Raw genomic sequence first — 15,819 nt, forward strand, 5'->3', positions numbered from 1 at the left:
GTGATATCTTTAATTAACTTTAACAATGATCAATTATATATTAAAAACCATTTTATGATAATTTACAAGCAATCAGGGCAAATGGAAAACGAAATCAGAAGAAATATCGCATGCAAAAATAAATTTTGATGATATCGTCATGCAATAACACACTCAAAAATATCAATACTTTTGTTTATCGATATATCGATAAAGTGATAAATATTCCACAATCCCACTTAGTGAAATAAAATTTGCACCGAAAATAAATATCTTGTAAGTTTCAAATCAATAATATGTTTAATATAATTGTGTTTTGCCTTATGCGAAACGGCCAGTTGTAATATCCCATTTTATTAGGTTAATTGAGTGCCTTTTTGTTTTGGTTTTTTAGATTCTAATTCCTATGGCTATGTACATACCTACATACATACATACATAGATGCATGCATGTTCGTAATTTCATGTATAAGACAAGTAATATAATTACACACCCCTGTGAATAACAAAGACTTGTTGTAGCTAATAAAATAAATGTGCAAGTGTTTTGCCAAGCGGGGCTCACAAAATGCACAGTGGAGGGACGCCTAAACGCATCCGACAACTAGTCACCTCTGCATTTATGTATGTATGGCTGTGTGTATGTACAGATGAACGTATGCATGTATAACATGGTTCAAAGCGTAATTGAACCAAAACATGATCCATACTTAACGTAGAACAGTGGGACCATCTCATTCTTTTCGTTAACTAAAGTCGTTCACTAAAATCTTAATTAATTCTAAAAAAAAAAGAAAAATAAAATGTATTAATTCCTGTAGTGTCAGATCTTATTGGACTTTATTAAATGGTTGACAGAGTTGAATTTTATTTAAAAGCTTCACATCATTACCATCTATTTCCACCATAGAAGTTCTAATTAAATAATTAATTTAGTCATTTGATTATTTGCTTTTCTTAAGTGGAAAAAAGAATCTTCTTTTATATTTAACTAATGATTTTCACTTTGGGTTACTCACAGATAAAATTTCAAGATGAGGGAGTCAGCTCATGACATCAGTATGGATACGTGGAAACAGTGGATACTTGAGGCAATATCGAAGATTCGATCTCAAAAACAAAGACCGAGCGTTCAAAGAATTTGCCAGGCTATTGGCACTCATCACAAATTTCACGAGGACATCGTCGCTGAAAAGTTGGAGAAAGCTGTTGAGTCTGGCGCAGTTATAAAAGTATACAATAAAGGATTGCATTCGTATAAGGCTCCAATGGCGAAAAGGCGAATTAAGGTTGATAAAAGTACAAACCTTTACAAAGTGGTAGCGAAAGCCGTTAATGATTTGGGCGAATGCGAAGGGTCTACCATCAAGAATATAGAAAACTATATACAAAAGTTTAACTGCATTGACCTATCGCCTAATGTTGATTTCAAAGCTATCATTAAATTGTCAATTAAAAAGGCAGTTGATACTGGATTCCTAGTACAGGAGGGAAAGCTATATAAAAAGGGTAAATCGTTAACAACACCACGAAAATCTGTTGTCGAAGCAGATGTACTTATAAAAGGAGAAGAAACCTGCACACATTGCTCGGGCAATTCACAAAAGAATCTAAATGGCATTCCAGAACCCTTGAGTTCCTGCAAACAATGTGGCATATCATTGCATACAACGTGTGCAAATATCGCAGGCAGATGCAAATCCCAATCGTATGTCCTACTCTATATGCTTGTTACGAAGGGAACTCTCTGGAATTGTCAGAAATGCGCAGACTGTGTTGTCTGCAAAATACATAATCGTGGTCCATGTTTGCTACAGTGTTTTGCATGCAAAAATCATTTTCACCTGACGTGCCTCGATACGATACCAGATAAAAAGCCAAAGCACCCATATCGGTAAGTTAACTTAAACCCAGTAATACGAACTCAAATCAAATTGATATTCAAAATCGCTTCAACGTTTCCCTATTTCAGATGCAAGGCTTGCTTAAACATTGATCATCCCAAATCGTTAAGGAGAGACACAGGCAATATCAAATTAGAGCTTGTTGGAAATGATAAGTAAGTGTCAAACAAAACAATTCTTGCAAAATTAAAGCGTTAACACATGCCCTGTGTTATATTAGTTTATATTCGATTTATCTAATTATAAATTTTCAATTCTAATTTCAGAATTGTCCAATATTCAAATACGGCGCAAAAGCCATATAACAATTGTAAGCGACAGATGATCAAAAGTGAGGGATTTATTGAAAATCCGTCGACGTCTCAACATTGCATTAGTGGTGTTGCCGGCAATAATCGACAAAAGAAAAAGAATGCCGTCGTTATGAATAAATTTACTACGCCAATAAAGCAGAAGAAAATCTATCGTGACAACATTGTTAATCAACTAAATCGCAAGCGGAATTATTCGGATTTATCATCGTCAACTTCATCGAGCGACAGTGATGACGAAGAGGAAGATGATGATAAGAATGCGGGATGCGAAGATCAGGATGATAGTACATCATCCGACTCGTGTACTTCTTCAAGCTCCGAGTCCGATTCAAGCACTAGCTCGAGCGATAGCTCTGAATGCGATGACGATAACGATGAGGAGGACTATGACACAGATCGAAGTACATTGAAAGAAAATATATTTGAAAACGAGAAGAAACTCGAATTTCGATCCTCGCCAAATGACAATGAGAGCCTAATGGATGTTACTTCGGATAATTGGGGTTTTGCTGCCGTTGCAAAAAACCCTGTCGACAACAAATATAAAAATAATTTCAAAGCCATGAGCTATACGAAAAAAATGTCGGACATTTATCAACTATCACCAAATGTGGAAGCCAATAAACCCAACAAATATGCAACTGATAAATCGGACAATATGGCCGCAAAGTCCACATTGCCTTCGTCGCGAAACAATTCCATTTTGGGTAAAAAGAGGACGATCATTTTAAAATCTATGCCACTTGAATCTACTAAATCATACGTAAAACATGATGATGATATTCCATATCTAACTAAGGAAACTGTTTTAAAATGTCAAATGATTAATGAAATAGAAGAATTTCCAGAGCCAAGGCAGCAGACTCTAGATGCAAAACTATCTGCCAGAGCTGAAATTGAAGGCATTGATGGACAATCAATGGACAATGACAAGGACCGCAGTGTTAGTCTTATAAGCCGAAGCAAGCCATTTGGTAAGTTTGAACAAGGAATTCGAAGCAGATAATGCTTCATTAATTATTGATTATGAATATTATTATTGTTAAATTATGTTTGTATACACTTGCAGAGGGTTAGCTAATTTTGTTATGAAATTCTTAACGCGTCCTACCCCCATAAATATATTCTTGATCAGCATCACTAGACAAATCGAATCGAGTGATATACTCCGTCTGTCTATTTCTAGTATATATATATATAGTACATATCATAGCTGTTATAGGAACGATCAGCCGAAACATAACTTATTGTATGAAAAATGTTCTTGTTTACCAATATATCCATTTCTTGTTTTATATGGCGTAATTTTTTTTTTAATTTATTTGTGTTTGAAACACTAAAGAAGGTCGGAGCTCAACTGCCGACTGCTAAAATAAATTATTAATTTAAATATTGTGTACATATTCAGTTGATTGCAATTGATTTCAACCAACGGGTTTTCGAATCTTAAGTTCCTAGCTAGTCAGTTTCTGATATTGACGGACAAACAGACCGATCAAGAATATATTTTCCTAAGTGTAAGAAACAGATTATTAATAATTCCCAATTATAATGTAAGGAATACGTAGGAATACATGTTTATTTTACACAAGCTTATTTACAAATATTTATTTATAGAAAATCAACATTTACCGCCGGGCGTTAATTCTTTTGACGTTGAACTGTATCAAGAAGTACTGCAAAAAGCTGTCATTAAAGTCTATAACAATCCACCCGAAATGGCAACTGAGAAAAACCACTCACTGATCCATTGTGGACAAAGTCCAAAATCCATTGAAATAGGAAAATGGAATATTGACACATGGTACTCCAGCCCATTTCCACAGGAGTACGCGAGGTAAATTCCATTCCATATTATTATTAATAAAAAAAGACTGCAATACACCAAAATCGAATTTTCTCTGAATTTGTTCACGCTTCTTGAAACTTGTTAAAACCGGCTGGTTGTTCAATTTCATGTACTCAGTTTTGATTCGTCATATTTTAATAGAAATAAATTCCATTGTTAACTATCCCATAGTTTATATATATTCTTGATCAATACCATAAGCATAATCAAGTCCGCCTGTCTGTCTAAATGAACGCATCGATTTTGAAGAGTATGAAAGCTATAAACTTAAAAATTGCTGACGATCGAACAATAACCGCTGAAGAATCATATTTTAACACATCATTTTTCATGCATGCAACCGTATTTAATATTATTTTATAATTAATATTTGTTTTCATTCTGTTAAAGGCTATTAAAACTTTTCTTATGCGAATTCTGCCTGAAGTACACGAAAAGTCGATCAGTATTGGATAGACATCAAAATAAATGTATTTGGAAACAACCGCCTGGAACTGAAATATTTCGGCAGGGCGATATATCTGTTTTCGAAGTGGATGGAAATGTTAATAAGATCTATTGCCAAAATCTATGCCTGCTTGCAAAGTTTTTTCTAGATCACAAAACTCTGTACTACGATGTGGAACCTTTTCTATTTTATATATTAACCAAAAATGATCAAGTCGGATGTCATCTCGTTGGATATTTTTCGAAAGAGAAGCACTGCTCTCAAAAGTATAATGTCTCATGCATTCTGACTCTACCCCAATATCAAAGACAAGGATATGGCCGATTTTTGATCGACTTCAGCTATTTGCTAAGTCGCGAAGAAGGCCAATTGGGAACGCCAGAGAAGCCACTTTCGGATCTTGGACGTCTATCATACTTTTCATACTGGAAATCGGTTGTTTTAGAGTATTTGTACAAGTACAGGAATAAAAAGACGACAACGTTTAAGGATATTGCCATAAAAACCGGTTTGGCTGTTTCTGACATTGCATTAGCATTTGAGCTACTAAATTTCATCAAATTGAGAAAAAATGATGGTGACATTCGATTCCAAATCACGGTAAAAATCGATTGGAAAAAGGTTTTATTGCACCATAATAAGCGAAGTCAAAGTAAGACTCGAATTGTAATTGAAGCCGATTGCCTGAGATGGAGTCCCTTGATGTCGATTTCCAGATCACCCAATAATAATATACGACCAATTTCAAATCGTGAATATTTGAGTACTCAGCTTATTGAAAATTCTGATAGCAAGGATATTTTGTATGAGAACAAAATTGAGAAAATCATCGAACCTCAACTAAATTCCACCATTGAGCTTTTCAAAGATACAAATAAAGATTGCACGAAGACGACAAAGTCAACTTCTCAGAATATCGATAAGGATGCAAGTTACTCTAAAAAGAATGCATACAATAGCACTGTGGAATCAACGCACTCAACGCCAATGCTCAATGATGCAAAACGTTCGAAACGTCCATTTGAAGATTTAATTGAAAATTCCGATTCCTCTGATAGTAAATATTCGAAGAAATCGTTAGAGTCTGCGGAATACAATATTTTAACCAAACGAGCACTGCGTCTGGCTAAGCGCAAAGATGTTATTCCACATACCAACAAGAGGAAACATTTCGAGCGTAAAAATAATATTGATAATGTGGAGCATAATGTGTCGAATCCAGTCGATCAACCGCACACTAATAAAGAAATCGTAGACAAATGTTCTTTATCGCTTGGTGCTGCTGTACCAGAAATTAACAATCGCAACATTAAGAAGCATGAGTCAATTGACAAGCCAATAAATATCGTACCCAAGTTGAGAGGTAAAAAATCAAATGGCAAACGAGATGAAGAAGCTGAAGAAGCGCCCGCTCAGCCCAGCACCGCCGAAGTCCCAATAAAAGAACCTGACAATGAAAAACCGACGTTGAAAACACCTATGGAAGTTGTGGAGACAACCGAAAACGAAAAGGAAAAGGAAAAACGGCTTGTTGAGCCTGCACCGCAGCTGCCGAAGGAAAGGGAGATCAGTGTTGCCACTGATCATTGCACTGAGCAAGTCCTCGATGCCGTTGCCAAGAAGACAAAGAAAGCACTGTTTTCGGACACAACTTCATTTGAAGCTAAAAACAGCGAGACTAAAATCGCGGAATGTAAAATTGAGCCAAAGCCGGTTGAAAATACTTTGAATAATGCTGAATCAACATGTCAAGTTAAGGAAATTTGTGAAATACAAAAAGAACCTATTTTACCGGCTCCTTCTACGGTTGAATTGAATATTAAAGAAAAAGTCATTAGCACCGACTCATCAACCACTACTGAAAAGATTGATACGGTTGCAGTGCCAATCGTTGAGAAAACTGAAACTAAAGTACTTAATTTGAATTGTGAAAGCCTGAATAAGGGCAATGAGCCTATAAAGGAGATCTCCGATGATCAGAACTTGAAACCTTGTGTATCAACAACGCCAGCTGTGGCTGTTGAACAACCAGCGCCAGCCGCGGTGCCGCCACCATCATCAACTGTCGTTGATTCTACCAAAATCCTTGAAGAGTGCGCCAAGGAAACCAAAGTTGTTGATAAACCTGAAACTAAGAAAACGATTACGCCGGAGAAAGTAGAGCCTAAAAAACCGGATGTGCCCCAGGTAAAAGTTCCTTGTAGTTTGCAGCAAGAACAACAATCATATTATACTGAAATGCAAAGCAAAGCAAACACAACAAACGAAACGAAGAACATGCTAGCAAAAACTGAGGCATCAATAATGCACGAAACAGAAGTGAAACAGAAAATGCATAAGAAGCCCAATTTGGAAGTTCCCTCAATTCCAAAGGCCGAAAATGTGAACACTTTATGCAAGAAACCGGATGCAATTCATGCAAATAAAATCAATGTAATTGCCGAGAAGGAGCCACAAAAGCCACCACACTTACTTCAAGTACAAGTTAAGGAAGAAGATAAATCCAATGTGCGTCCTCCGCCGTCCACTTCATTGCCCATACGGGATAAGATTCAATTAAAGAATAACGATCATGCTCAGTTGCAGAACTCGCTAACTTCTCAATTCCCGATTAATCAAATGCCCAACTATCATCATACTTCGCAATATTGGCAGTGGGACTATTACAGCTATAATCTCTGCAACCTGGATCCAGCAGCACAAAAGGGTCAAAAGCAATTTCACAAGGACCTCGCAACAACCATGGCCTATACGCATAATTTCACCCAAAATCTGTATCAATCGGCAATGCATGCTCATCACCAGATGCATCATCCGAAAGATAAGCAAAAGGTGGATCGCAAGAATAGCGGTAAGAAGGATGATCTGTCCAAGCCCGTATCCAATATTAGCGCTGTCAACACTGCAAGAGATGGCGATGGAAATACGCTCAACTGCAATGATTATAATGTCAATAATCAGTCGAATATGTTTGATCAGAAGTGCGGCAATCAGCAGAAGCAGTTCAAAATCACCGATCATGCACAACAAATCAAGTCGATTGGTAATCCCCAGAACTCAGTGCCCAGGCACACAAATTCTAACCAGGCGGAGTCATCAAATTTATTACCAACTTCAATGAGTCGCGAGGCTCAAGCAGCGCCTCAAAAACCAAAATCGGAGCACAATGTTAACAACATACCATTGGTGCCATCCCACCCATCAAGAGAGGAAAAAATTAAGGTATCGCAACCGATATTACAATCGGCTCCACACTCTAATTTGCAAGTCGCTGGACAACCTGATGTTAATACCAATAATATGGCTTACAATAATTCGGAGGCAGCCTCAAATGCACCAATCCAGCAGCAATATGATTGTGGTATTAATGTGCAAATCAATCTGGATTCACCCTCTAACATTGGAGGTCCCATTAATCATGGACCGGAAAATCCCAATGGACATATGCAAAGACAGTTTTCAGACTGTTCCATGCAAAATCAATCGGCAACGACGCCCATGCACATGTCCATACAAAATTCGCACATGCAACAGCAAAACAATATAAATATGAATTTGAATTCTGAAAGTTCGCCCAATTTAAATATAATCGGCAACGCACAACAGCACCAGCATCAAAACAGAAAGCTAACCGTACAGGTAACTTTTATAACATGCATATATATATTGACTTGATTTAAATATTGTTATCTTTGTTATTTGTTTACAGCCGGATATTGTGGCGAGTTCACCGACAGCAGCGCATCGAGCACCGACACCCAAGCAAATTCGCAATGCAAGCTCTTCGAATAATGCTCAGCAGCGAGACGCTAAAGTGCCAGCAGCAGCAACAAGCACTCAAAATACTCACCACCAGCATCCGCAGAGCTCTGTTTCGAATATTTCCAAGGGGCAACAGGATGGAATTGGCGGAGGCTTACAGTTTACACAGCTCGGCGGTCAGCATGGTCATCAGCAGAATATGCAAACATTGGACTACATACCGATACCGCAAATTTCACAAAATTTCTCCACGAATCCATCGAATTATGACATCGTTGGTATGCCGGCCGTCATTCAACGGGGCATGTCTCTAAATAGTTCCGTTCATTCCCTACCCAACTCGCACCAGCGCATTGAGCAGCCAGCCTCCGCGTGTGCTGTAAATAATTTTTACTTGCAAAATAACATGCCATCAAATGAAATAGTGTCGAACGCACCACGAATACCGGTCTCCACCACATTGGGGCCACCATCTTCCGCCGCTAACAATGATCAGTCTATATCATCGAACAGTGGTGGCAGTACACCATCTCTCGCTGGCAATTTATGTAGTCTATCCAAACTACAGCAGTTAACTAATTGCCTGGAAACTCAACCATGCAATACATCGCCAGGAGCTCAATCGAATTTAACACCGTCGCCACATCATCCGATTCCACCCAACTCAATGACACCGCCACCACACTTATTAATGCAAAACCGGAATATTTCCACGCCGCCGAATATGTTGCAGACGCAAGTGACGCCACTACAATATCATAAATATTACACCAGCAACATGAATATTCCTCCAATTTCATCCACCCAAAATACAAATCGGAATACTCGGAACACACCATCAGCACCCATTCAGCATGCCTCATCGGCAATCAGCAGCAGCTCAAATAATCGCACAGCCAATGTGCACATCAGTCCCAATCTGATGTCACATTATGGAGCTATTAACAGCTATCGAATGTCGCCGCAGCAAAGTCCTCCGGCATCTGCATATAGTTCCGGTGGTGAATATCCCAACTCGCAAATTCCAATGCAAATGGGTGTTATGAACATGCAGTCACAATATCAAGATGCATGCGTCCTGCAAAGGGCTGCGCAACCGAATTCAATGTATCAAACGTATTCAGCATACTTGCCGCTGAACGGCTCAATACGCAGATAATAAATATATCTACATCTTACACTAGTTACACGTTACTCTATAAAGTATGAATTGCTTGTACTACTTGTCTTGTAAATGTATCATAAATTTTGTGTATTTAAAAATAAATATGAAAACAACAATGTTCATTTTGGTGTTGTCGATTTATGTATTTGAAGTTTACTGTTTACTGAGAATAACAATACGATTACATTACAAGCACTAAACTTAGACATTTTGATATTTTTTTATAAGCATTGCCCAGACATCCGGGTAGCGAGCTTGCAGGAAGGCTGTCAATTTTTGTGCACTTTGCGCCTGCTGGGGAGAACAGTTGCGGCATTTCCTAGTTATAACTTCTGGAAGAGCAGCTAATAATAAATACACACATATATATATAATTGATTAGTTTTATATGCTTCAATAATTTCTCAATTATGTATTGTGTCAATTCTATAGATTTTTAGCTTTCTGTGCAACATTTTTGGATTTGATTCAATTAATTTAAAATGTAACTTAGAGATTAGCTAAGGTTTAGGTGACGAATGCTCTAATCATTATGAGAATATATATTTTTATTTACAATATACCTTTAAGTTGTCGCCCTAGTTGGTCACATGGGCTCTTTTCAAGAATACACATTATTTGGCGACTGACAACGGCTTGGTTGTTTAACAACTTATTAATATTCCTTTCTTCAGCATCAACTTTGGAAGGAATTATTATTATAAAAAAAAAGATAAAAATCAAAATTTCTTTTTGCCGTTTTTTGATTAAAAACATAACTACTGTGTTTTAATGTATGCTAGATATTATTTTTGTGTATTTGTTAATTTTCAACGCATGCGCTTTGCAACTCAATTTCAGGGGTTGTAATAACATATTCTGTCACCTACTATTTAAGAGCGATTAAAACACTGTAAACTATACAAAATATCTTTTGATAATTAATAAATATAGTACATACATCATTATCAATTTAGTTTACAAGCTGTAATTAATATGTTTGATACAAACGTTCGAAAAAGATTGAGACATGGATCAAGTCTTTCGACAGCCAAATTTGCCAAAAGTGAGCCAAATTTCCAAAAGCAATGAAGTTTTGATCATGGTTTCGCTTCTATATTAATAATACATATATGTTTAGAAAAATGATTTTACTACTCTAATAAAAACCACGTGGGGATGAGTCAAAACTTTTACTCTTTAATCTGCCGATATTCATTAAGTGTTTGCCATAATATATATATAACATTTAACAAACTGTTATTGAAATTTAATCATCGTTGTCAATATTTTCTTGGGAATCATCGTCGTCGTAGTCATGTAAGTCTTCTCCGACAGGTTCAGATTTCTTTTGTTTATTTAAAAGCCATTCCTTGTAAGCGAGTTCGTCTTCAACACTTGGATCTGTAGATTCAATAAAATCCTCGATGGTATGAGGATATTCACTTTGAACAGGCGGCAAATGGTTAAATGGTATATTGCGTTTTGAAAACTTATGTCCCCAGCCCATATATATAGATTCACAGGTATTTTCAAAAATAAATGTAAAAGCCCCGGGCCAAATATTTGATTGCATTATCAATATGCGTTCCTTTTGATTCGTGTGCTTGCTGGTAAAACGGACTCCCCAGGGTATGGAACACACATTGCTCATATCACCGGCACATGAGGATAAGATGTTGGGACCCGTCTCTGGATGTATGAACCCTTCTAGCATATCTTCTTCCTCACCATCTTCTTCCTCCTCAGCGTCTTCTTCTTCCTCGAGCTCCTCACCCATTTCCTCCAATGCTCGCATTTTCAAATACATCGCAAGTGCTTTCTTTCGCTCTTTGTCAGCCAGTTCCTCATCGTACCACACAACTCGTCCTTGATTTAAAATATTGGATCGAACGTGTACCCAGGCTGCGGGTGTGGCCAAGGTGCTCAAAGGTTCTATCTCGAATCGTTCGTTTCTCATCAGCTGTATATCATTATCTGAAAAGGGTTTTTGAGACATTGAAATAATTAAACATGACTTAACACCACCTACCTTGTGATTCTTCTTCTTTACCCTCATTGAAGTCATCCTCTTCCTCTTCTTCCTCCTCTTCTTCTTGATTAAGATTGATGCCATCATAGAGATTCTTTTCCTTCTTAGTCATACGTCTATAATATCCCTGAGGCGCTATATAAGTACCAGCCGTAATACGACCAATCACAGCACGTAAATAATGTTTCTCTTTGCCCGGAAAACATGGATATGACACAACATCCGCTTCCAAATCTCCAGTGAAAAACTTTTTAATCTGTCGCGAAACAACAATTTGACGTGGCGTCACAATCGGTAATTCAATCCAATCATTGTGCAAACAATTAACCACAAAATATGAAAATCGATTGCAACCATTTCCAATATACTCGGGTGGTATATCATAAACTTCGATTTCCTCTGCCAAAGGCACTGGCTTCGCCTTTGGCGTCATCTTCTCTAACTCATCCTTGGCATACAGTTCCCAACCATAAGTGCCTGGAGTTAATTCTGGTCCTATATGTGCTGGTGCGGGCTTTGCCTCTTGATTTTTTCGCACCTTAAATGGCAGTTGCTTTTCCCTCATTTCCTCCTTCATCATGGTCAATCGTGATGCGATTTCCTCACGCGAAAGCGAGGCTTCCACAATATAGTAGGATGCTTTCAATCCACTTATACAGCCCCAAAATCGGCATTGCATTATCGATGGATGTGTCTGTAGTCGATTAATGGAACTTGCCAACTGGAAGATATCATCTTTGCTAATACTAAAGCCGCATTGATTCCAATAGAATTGCAATTGTTCGACGCGTTCATTAAATGTTACAAACATTCGCATAGAATCATCAATATTTATTCGTAGTTCCGCCTCAAATTCCTCACCCCCGAGATCCTCATCACCCTCAAAATCAAGGTTTTCACCACTGTGGGGTAACTAACATCACAAATTTCAAGTAATGTCGCTGAATTTATGCCTATATTGTTATTTTCAAAATATATATACCTTAATCGAATGAAGTATTTGCTTGGCTGGACGAAACATTCGACAGTCGGCAAAAACCCCATTTGGGGGGAAACGTTCAGGTACATGAAACTTCTGTTCGCGTACATTTCGACTGAACTCTTCAAAGAAATCGATAACATTTGGGGGACGCTCATCGACGACTCGCTTCACAATATCACTGATATGATCAAATCTATCGGGTTATTGATAAAATAAATTAATACTTGAACATCTTGAATGCTGCCAAACACATATCTTCTATGCTAAGCCATATTTTTTGAATATAGTTTGTTTTTAATTTCAAGTTTAGGTACGTTACGGTAGTAGTATTGGAACCCTATGCTCAAACTGATTATTACAATCAATTCTTTCTTGGACTAGCTGAAAGTTGAATTTCATGAAATGCCATACTTACAAGTTGTCGCCACTTAATGTACTATATTGCTTCAGTATCGATTTAGCTATGTTTAGTTCATAGCCAATATTTGGGGCTTCGTGTCCTGGAGCTCTTTGAAATTGTGTTTCCGAATTAAAGGCGGCCAAGGATATGGTCGTCGTTGAGGATGACGACGAACTTGTAATTATGTTGGAACATTGTGGTGAAGATTCCTGTTCAGCTTTTTGCTTTTTAGTTAGTGGTTTTTTTGACTTCTTGCTTGGAGAGCATAGTGGAAGATTTGAATTAACCGTTGAGCTTGAGCTGAGCGAAAAATTTTGGCATGATAGATTATTGGTATCCATAATATTACAATATTTATATGTACATCTGCAGTTCGTACAGTTCGTTTTCAACAACGAATAAAAAGGCTCTAAATTAATAATAAAGACTCGAAACAAAAATATTACTATGTATTGTATTTTCTTGATTTGAAATCAAGTTTCTTAACGAAAATCTCATCAAAAAATTAGCTGGAGATATTATGGATAAGTAGGTTATGCTGTGATATGATATAATTTTTTTAATCGAAGCGAGACATTTGAGAGCGTTAAAAATTTATTAAACCACCCTCGGCAAGGTAGTGCAAAGAGAGAAAAATTCAATTTCCATCTGAATATGTATATGTATATATGTACATGCATACATAAATACTTAGGTATGTGTACATACATTTTATAAATATCATGGGTGTCAGAAGGGTGGGACAGGTGGCATTCGCCCCTTCCAAAAATGACTGCAACATTTTGTTAACCAAAAAAAAACCGTATAATACTTAAATAGATAATTGTGACGTTTAAGAATCTTTTTTAGTTATGTTTAATGGAAGCAATAATAAGTTAATGTATAAATATGGCAAATTATCGCTAGACGATCGCATCGTTTCTCTCTCTATCTCTCTCTCTCTCACTCTCTCTCTCGCTCTCTCTCTCTATCTCTCTCTCTCTCTCTCTCTCTCTCTCGCTCTGTCTCTCTCTCTAACTCTCTCTCTCTCTCTCTCTCTCTTAGATGATTTATTTAAATATTTTTGAGAGATTGATTAATTGTTTTCAAGTATTGGATTTGGTTCAAAAGTAATAAGAGCAACTGAAATCGTCGAAAAAGATTAACTCAAGTTTTCAGTTATTTTTAACGTATTTTCTTAGATAACCCCAATTTTCCACCTGTACACCCCGCCCACCAATAAAAAAATTTCCCTTTACACGCCCTTGTTCAAAATACTCATTCGCACGTATATAATATAAATATTTATATGCAATATTTATTTATATTCGTAGGGAGTCATACACAATTTGAGAATCAAATATGAATATATGTATGATTTCATATATATATGTTGTATATTTTTACTTATGCATGCTTGCACATAATACTATAATTATAGCAACCATATTGCTCTGGCTGTACAAAAGGATATATGTATATTAACCAAAATTACTTAACTACATTTATGTGATTATTAATATTTGATGCAGTAGAGGGGATGATTGTAATTCGTTGGTAGTTTTTGTACGTACATATAGAGACAACAAAACAAATTTCGATTATATTTAACGTTTTATTGCTGTATATTTAACACACACGTACACATATACACATCCACACACACAACATGTATTTTTTGTTGTGCCGTGTGCATCCACAAATATAGACTACCAGTGTACAGAATCTTTCCAGTTTAGTCTGCAGCGTCTTTAACATACAGGAACTTCTTTACAAGTGTACCTTTTGACGGTATGTATGCTAAATACATACGCATATATATATATATATATATGTATACATATATATTATATTTACTTAAATTACTTAATGTTACCTGTTGCAGATAGAACATAATGCCTTTTGTTCCGGTTGAGACTCCCAAGTGCCCCGCATGCGGCAAATCGGTGTACGCCGCCGAGGAGCGTGTTGCTGGTGGCCACAAATACCATAAGACTTGCTTCAAGTGCAGTAAGTACATACACACATACACACACACATGCATACATGTGATCTAAAAAATTACTTTTATAATTCCTATCAAGGTATGTGCAATAAGGCTCTGGATTCGACAAACTGCACCGAGCATGAAGCCGTGCTGTTCTGCAAAAATTGCCACGGTAGGAAGTACGGACCCAAGGGATACGGCTTCGGCGGTGGTGCTGGCTGCTTGTCAACAGACACGGGTGCACATTTAAATAGAGAGTGAGTATTCAACTTTTTAGATTATATTTTTCATTTACAAATATTTATATAGTATAGAAAATATGAAGAACCTATACACATATTGTTAATGCTGCTATATAAATATTTTTTATATACAATGTATATTATGTGTGACTAATTGGTTGTACACATAAACAACAATAAGAGCATTATTTTTATTTAATTATAATTGATTGAGCTCATAATTAATGATTTATTTCTCTTTCACAATTTCAGTTAATATGGTTCCTGCCAATTGCCATTTGCTTAATTCAATTGTATCTGCGGGACATGAATCAGTGTTCATGTCTTGACCCTATGTGTTATATTTATCCTGATATGTGTGAAAATTATGGTAAAAAATATTTTTGTATTCATTTTCATTACTGACTGTAAATTAATAAAAGAAATTTAAAAAAAAAAAACAAATAAAAAAAACACTTAGTATAATAAACAGAAATATCAAAACGAAATCTTTAATATATCTATAAATAAAATACAGGTTATGTACACATTTGTGTGCTGTAAAACTAATGTACGATAAAATATGGACACACAGACTTGACTATGTAAATAATGTAATTCTTGAAGAGAACGTGGAATGAATAATTCTGTATATAATATGCAGAGCACGCTTTTTATTTATATGACTGATAACCAAAATATCGATAAATATCTATTTCCACCACTTCTTAGAATTTGTTGAGACTATTTGGGCTAAATATAGAATACAACTAAATATAGCAAGTAGCATACAGATAAAAATTGATAATAAATCAAAA

At 36.4% G+C, this 15,819-nt stretch overlaps 4 protein-coding genes across 6 annotated transcripts; 2 read left to right on the forward strand and 2 right to left on the reverse strand.

Moving 5' to 3' along the window:
- The first annotated feature begins 230 nt into the window (after window positions 1-230).
- LOC6560615 (histone acetyltransferase KAT6A) lies at window positions 231-9,539 on the forward strand. The gene is made up of 7 exons (XM_032735535.1): window positions 231-255; window positions 1,001-1,873; window positions 1,952-2,038; window positions 2,150-3,171; window positions 3,815-4,034; window positions 4,437-8,133; window positions 8,204-9,539. The coding sequence occupies exons 2-7, from the start codon at window positions 1,014-1,016 to the stop codon at window positions 9,413-9,415; spliced, it is 7,098 nt and encodes a 2,365-aa protein (XP_032591426.1). The 5' UTR covers window positions 231-255; window positions 1,001-1,013; the 3' UTR covers window positions 9,416-9,539.
- A 4-nt stretch (window positions 9,540-9,543) lies between these two features.
- Window positions 9,544-10,366, reverse strand: LOC6561111 (allergen Tha p 1). Its single transcript, XM_001987047.3, has 3 exons — window positions 10,362-10,366; window positions 9,985-10,142; window positions 9,544-9,765 (listed from the first exon to the last, which is right to left on the reverse strand). Exons 1-3 carry the CDS (start codon window positions 10,364-10,366, stop codon window positions 9,623-9,625), a joined length of 306 nt encoding a protein of 101 aa, XP_001987083.2. The 3' UTR covers window positions 9,544-9,622.
- Window positions 10,367-10,580: 214 nt separating this feature from the next.
- On the reverse strand, window positions 10,581-13,177 carry LOC6561112 (radial spoke head protein 6 homolog A). The gene is made up of 4 exons (XM_001987048.2): window positions 12,830-13,177; window positions 12,415-12,607; window positions 11,433-12,345; window positions 10,581-11,377 (listed from the first exon to the last, which is right to left on the reverse strand). The coding sequence occupies exons 1-4, from the start codon at window positions 13,153-13,155 to the stop codon at window positions 10,671-10,673; spliced, it is 2,139 nt and encodes a 712-aa protein (XP_001987084.1). The 5' UTR covers window positions 13,156-13,177; the 3' UTR covers window positions 10,581-10,670.
- A 1,353-nt stretch (window positions 13,178-14,530) lies between these two features.
- On the forward strand, window positions 14,531-15,497 carry LOC6561113 (muscle LIM protein 1). Of its 3 annotated transcripts, XM_032734479.1 has the most exons (4): window positions 14,531-14,584; window positions 14,679-14,803; window positions 14,878-15,037; window positions 15,275-15,497. In XM_032734479.1, the coding sequence occupies exons 2-4, from the start codon at window positions 14,689-14,691 to the stop codon at window positions 15,276-15,278; spliced, it is 279 nt and encodes a 92-aa protein (XP_032590370.1). In that variant the 5' UTR covers window positions 14,531-14,584; window positions 14,679-14,688; the 3' UTR covers window positions 15,279-15,497. The 3 variants fall into 3 exon arrangements, with proteins under 3 accessions (XP_032590370.1, XP_001987085.1, XP_032590371.1); XM_001987049.3 differs by lacking the exon at window positions 15,275-15,497 and having other exon boundaries at window positions 14,568-14,584; window positions 14,878-15,041; XM_032734480.2 differs by lacking the exon at window positions 14,531-14,584 and having other exon boundaries at window positions 14,662-14,803.
- Window positions 15,498-15,819: the final 322 nt, after the last annotated feature.

The sequence above is a fragment of the Drosophila grimshawi genome, unplaced genomic scaffold (genome assembly GCF_018153295.1).
Source record: "Drosophila grimshawi isolate 15287-2541.00 unplaced genomic scaffold, ASM1815329v1 contig_1369, whole genome shotgun sequence".
NCBI lineage: Eukaryota > Metazoa > Arthropoda > Insecta > Diptera > Drosophilidae > Drosophila > Drosophila grimshawi.

What these genes read in the sequence shown, in the direction of transcription:
- LOC6561112 (XM_001987048.2), bottom strand. Translation starts at nt 13,155, where the DNA reads ATGGATACCAATAATCTATCATGCCAAAATTTTTCGCTCAGCTCAAGC. An exon ending in ACATTAAGTGGCGACAACTT is followed by an intron (nt 12,608 to 12,829) that starts GTAAGTATGGCA and finishes ATAACCCGATAG; the next exon opens with ATTTGATCATATCAGTGATA. An exon ending in AAATACTTCATTCGATTAAG is followed by an intron (nt 12,346 to 12,414) that starts GTATATATATTT and finishes TTGTGATGTTAG; the next exon opens with TTACCCCACAGTGGTGAAAA.
- LOC6561113 (XM_032734479.1), top strand. Translation starts at nt 14,689, where the DNA reads ATGCCTTTTGTTCCGGTTGAGACTCCCAAGTGCCCCGCATGCGGCAAA. An exon ending in TAAGACTTGCTTCAAGTGCA is followed by an intron (nt 14,804 to 14,877) that starts GTAAGTACATAC and finishes ATTCCTATCAAG; the next exon opens with GTATGTGCAATAAGGCTCTG.
- LOC6560615 (XM_032735535.1), top strand. Translation starts at nt 1,014, where the DNA reads ATGAGGGAGTCAGCTCATGACATCAGTATGGATACGTGGAAACAGTGG. An exon ending in AAGCCGAAGCAAGCCATTTG is followed by an intron (nt 3,172 to 3,814) that starts GTAAGTTTGAAC and finishes ATTTATTTATAG; the next exon opens with AAAATCAACATTTACCGCCG. An exon ending in TTTCCACAGGAGTACGCGAG is followed by an intron (nt 4,035 to 4,436) that starts GTAAATTCCATT and finishes ATTCTGTTAAAG; the next exon opens with GCTATTAAAACTTTTCTTAT.
- LOC6561111 (XM_001987047.3), bottom strand. An exon ending in ACTAGGGCGACAACTTAAAG is followed by an intron (nt 9,766 to 9,984) that starts GTATATTGTAAA and finishes ATTTATTATTAG; the next exon opens with CTGCTCTTCCAGAAGTTATA.